Here is a 4371-nt window from a genome sequence, read left to right on the forward strand (position 1 = left end):
TCTCTGATCCAGTCTATCACTGCTCCTATGTGTCTCAGATGCTCCTCCCAAGTCTCACTAAAAATCGCTATGTCATCCAAGTATGCACATGCATAATCTTGGAAGCCATCGAGCAGCTGATCCACCATCCGTTGGAACGTGGCTGGGGCGTTTTTCATCCCGAATGGCATGACCTTGAATTGGTACAACCCAAAGGGGGTGACAAAGGCTGACTTGGGAATGGCATCTGGGGCTAGAGGGATTTGACAATATCCCTTACATAGATCGATGGTCGTGAGGTATCGACCTCTGGCTATTCGATCTAAGAACTAGTCTATCCTGGGCATGGGGTAAGCATCTGATACTGTTTTGTCATTGAGTCTCCGGTAGTCTACACAGAAGCGGGTAGTTCCATCCCTCTTCGGTACCAAGACCACCGGAGAAGCCCAAGGACTATCTGAGGGTTCTATGACTCCGAGACGGAGCATCTCTTGTATCTCCCGTCTCATATGTTCCTTGACAGCCTCAGGTATTCTGTAGGGAGTCTGTCTGAGGGGTGGCTCTCCTGAAGTGTCTACTCGGTGCATCACCAGTGGAGTGTATCCAGGTACGTTTGAGAATGTTGCTCCCTTCGTGGTTATCAATTGCCGTGCCTGGATGCACTCTTGGGGGTTTAACCTTACCCCCAGCTGAACCTCATCTAAGGTCTGGTAAGGGAGGATTCTCAAACTCGTCGAAGGCGGGCGTACAGATTGCAGCCACATCTTCCGTTCTCTCATAGTAGGGTTTGAGCATGTTCACGTGGAGCATGCGTTTGGCCCCTACGCCTGCGACTGGACCGATCACATAGGTGGTATCACATATTTGTTCTACCACCTTGTATGGGCCCTGCCAGGACGCCTGCAGCTTGTCTTTGTGGACCGGTCGTAAAATTAATACTTTTTGCCCGACTTGAAAGCTGCGGTCCCTGGCTCCCCTATCGTACCATCAGCTCTGTCGTTGTTGGGCCGCCTGGAGGTTGTCGCGTACAGTCTGAGTCAGGGCCTCCAGGCATTCCCTAAACTCCAGCACATATGGCACGATAGGTGTACCATTAATGGTCCCTTCTTCTTCCCAATGTTCCCGGATTAAATCTAGGGGGCCCCTCGCTCTTCTTCCGAACAGAAGTTCGAAAGGGGAGAATCGGGTGGATTCTTGGGGTACCTCCCTATATGCAAACATTAAGTGGGGAAGGAACATTTCCCAGTCTTTCTGGGTATCCACGAACGTATGGATCATCTGTTTGAGGGTGCCGTTAAAACGTTTACAGAGCCCATTGGACTGGGGGTGATATGCGGAGTTCAAGATCTGTTGTACCCCACATATCTTCCAGAGCTGGTGCGTTACTTCGGCGGTGAACTGAGTGCCCCTATCCGAAATAATCTCCCGGGGAAATCCCACGTGGGGGATATTCGCATCAGGGCATCTGCTACCGTTTCTGCGTGCACATTGGTCAAGGCCACTGCCTCAGGGTATCTGGTAGCGTAGTCTACCACGTTTAGGACGTATTTCTTGCCGGATGGGCTAGGTTTAGTTAAGGGGCCTATTATATCTACTGCGACCCGGCTAAAGGGTTCCTCAATTATGGGAAGAGATCGTAGCCGGGCCTTGTATCGGTCACCCCTCTTCCATACCCTTTGGCAGGTATCACAGGTCTGGCAATATCGCCGTACATCCTGTGAGATACCTGGCCAAAAGAAATTCTGGGTTAGCCTGTGTTTAGTATGACTGATCCCTAATTGTCCGGACAGGGGTATGTCGTGCGCTATGCGCAGCAGTTCCAATCTATATTTCCGGGGAACAATTAATTGCTTAATGGGTATGGGGATCGATCCGGCTATTACCTTCTCGGCTTGGCAATATAGGAGTCCCTTTTCCCATATGTATCTTTCCCCTTCTAACCCTGCCTGATTTTTATCTACACGGTCTTTATACAGCTGTAAGGAAGGGCCTAGGGCCACCTCCGACCCAAATTCTAGGGGGGACGCCCAGGGAGTGACATTAGGCATGGGGGGCACATTGCTTACCTGAGCCTCAGAGTGGTTAGGTGGTGCTGTGGTGCGAGCCTGCTGCCGGGTCACAACCGGATAAGCTTTGTGGATGGTAGATTGGGGAACAAAAGCTGAAGTCAGCTCCCCCAGGTCGTTGCCCAAAATAACGTCTGCGGGTAAATCCACCATCATGCCCACCTCCACATTCCCATTCCCCGCTCCCCAATTCAGGTGTACCTTGGCAGTGGGGATCTTGTAGATCGCTCCCCCTGCTACACATACTGCCACACACTCCCCTGTGAGGTTGCCCTTGGATACTAGGTGGTTTCGGACCAGCGTTATAGTAGCTCCAGACTCTCGCAACCCCTGTACCTTTCTCCCCTCCATCTCTACCTCTTGTCGGTGCCCATGGCGGTTGTCAGAAGCTGCTTGGATAGGGTTGTCTTCATGTAGCGTACCCAGAGGTTCCTTGGTGGAAGCTGGGACCTCGGGTAATCTGTAGGGTTCCGCTTGGGCACAATGAACCGCTGCCCGGTTGTTGGGTGCCGGGGTATTCCAGCTGGGACGTGGTCGGTTGTGGGGGCAGTCCCGCTGCATATGTCCCTGCTGGTTGCAGGTATGGCATCGTATCGGGGGGCGAGCCTGATACCTTGGGTTGTAGGTGTTATTGCTTACCCCCGGGCGTGCTGGGACGGCTGCGGTTACGGCTGGTACTGGTGCTGTAGGTCCATAGGCTGCTCTTGGTTGAGTGCGCTGTTCCCTCCTGGTATCTTGGAACTCATCCGCTAACTTGGCTGCGTCTTGTAGAGTGCGTGGTTTCCGATCTCGCACCCAATTCTGCAGATGAGCGGGTATCCCATTAAAGAACTGCTCCATTACCATTAGCTGGAACAGGTCTTCTAGGGTGTTGACTTGGGTGGCTTCCAACCATCCTTTTGCCGCTCGTTGTAGATGGTACGCCCATGCTGTGTGAGTGTCTCTGGTGAGCTTTTTAATATCTCGGAACTTTAGGCGGTAGGCCTCTGAGGTAATAGCATACCTAGCTAGAATGGCCTGCTTCACCATAGTCTGTACTGTCCTCGTTGGGTACGGCACGGTATGCCTCTGCTGCGTGACCAGATAGTCTCCCTGCCAGTAGGGGTACTCGATCCTGTGCACTGATATTGTGCAAGTGGCATAACCTTTCAAAATCTTGTAGGTAATCATTTACCTCGCCATCGGTTTCGGTATAGCTTTTAAACGCCTGGTACGGAATCTTGGGCTTCCCCTGGGTAATGTGGACAGGCGTTGGAGCTCTCTCCCCGACTCGCTGACTTGCTTGGTGTTTGACCACCAGGTATTCGTGTACGTCCGCCATCAGCCGGTCCAGTTTTTCTCTTGAGTGGGGCTCTGGGTAGTAGGTCAGTCTGCTCTGTAGCTCCTTGTCAAATTCGCTGCGTTCTGCCTCCTGTGGGCCCGCTGCAGGGGTTGCTCTGTCTCCCTCCCTGAGCTCTGCTACAAGGGTCGCTTTTGTTTTGTGGCTGGCGTTTCCCCCTCTAGCTTGCAATAATTCCTTCAATGTAGTTCTTTTCAATGCTGCATAGTTCACCTCCATTCACCAAGCGTTCGTATACTTTGACATATTTCCCGAATGCTGGTTTTATCCGAATGGCTCGTTCCGTTGTGCTGCTGCCTCTCCTCTTTGTTCGGTAGTTACTGCCGATTGTGGATCTGCTGTGCGGTTTGAAATCCTGTCTCTTGCCACCAGTTGTAGCGGAGAAGTAGTTTAATCTACAGGGTCTCTGCTGGTAGACAGGAAAACAGGTAATAATCCAAATAGGTAGGTACAGCATGCGACAATCCAGGTAGCGTTATACCATCCTTCCCTCCCAAGAACTAGACGACACATAGGCTGGGAGTCAACTAGAATAGATCGTTTATTGAAAAAACAAGAGATCTACCCCCTGCGAAAACCCCTCCCTCTTTGAGCCATCCCCCACACAAACACACATCCCATAATAGCTTACAAGGCAGACAGGAACAATAGGACAATGTAATGCAGGTATTCACAATAACAAACCCCACTTTCATGGGTCTATGAAACACTTCTACCATTTTGTAGCCATCTGCAATACATCCCAACACATCTCCTGAGGGACACTGCTCAGAAATATGATGGTCCCAAGTGAAAGTGTTCTCACTCTCTCAACACAAACCACACTCTCAGTGTCCATTCCACTACAAACAAAAAACGTAATAAGCGTATTTTGATTCAGTTGCCTGCCCGTATGTGAGAGGCCACAGGCCACAGACTGTACTGTGTGCACACCACTCATATAGGGTGGCACAGTACCTTGCACGGCACACGCGCAGTGCCCCAAAT

General features: G+C 51.3%; 1 protein-coding gene across 1 annotated transcript; it reads right to left on the bottom strand.

Annotated features, from left to right (window-relative positions):
* Positions 1-1361: 1361 nt before the first annotated feature.
* On the bottom strand, positions 1362-3603 carry LOC309566916 (uncharacterized protein; the record flags this gene model as incomplete). Its single annotated transcript, XM_082272254.1, is given in 2 exon segments — positions 1362-3071; positions 3076-3603. Coding segments are annotated over 2 exon segments (2238 nt in total).
* Between the last annotated feature and the right edge of the window lie 768 nt (positions 3604-4371).

Source organism: Pelophylax lessonae (assembly GCF_965119305.1).
Source record: "Pelophylax lessonae genome assembly, chromosome: 11".
In the NCBI taxonomy this organism is placed as follows: domain Eukaryota; kingdom Metazoa; phylum Chordata; class Amphibia; order Anura; family Ranidae; genus Pelophylax; species Pelophylax lessonae.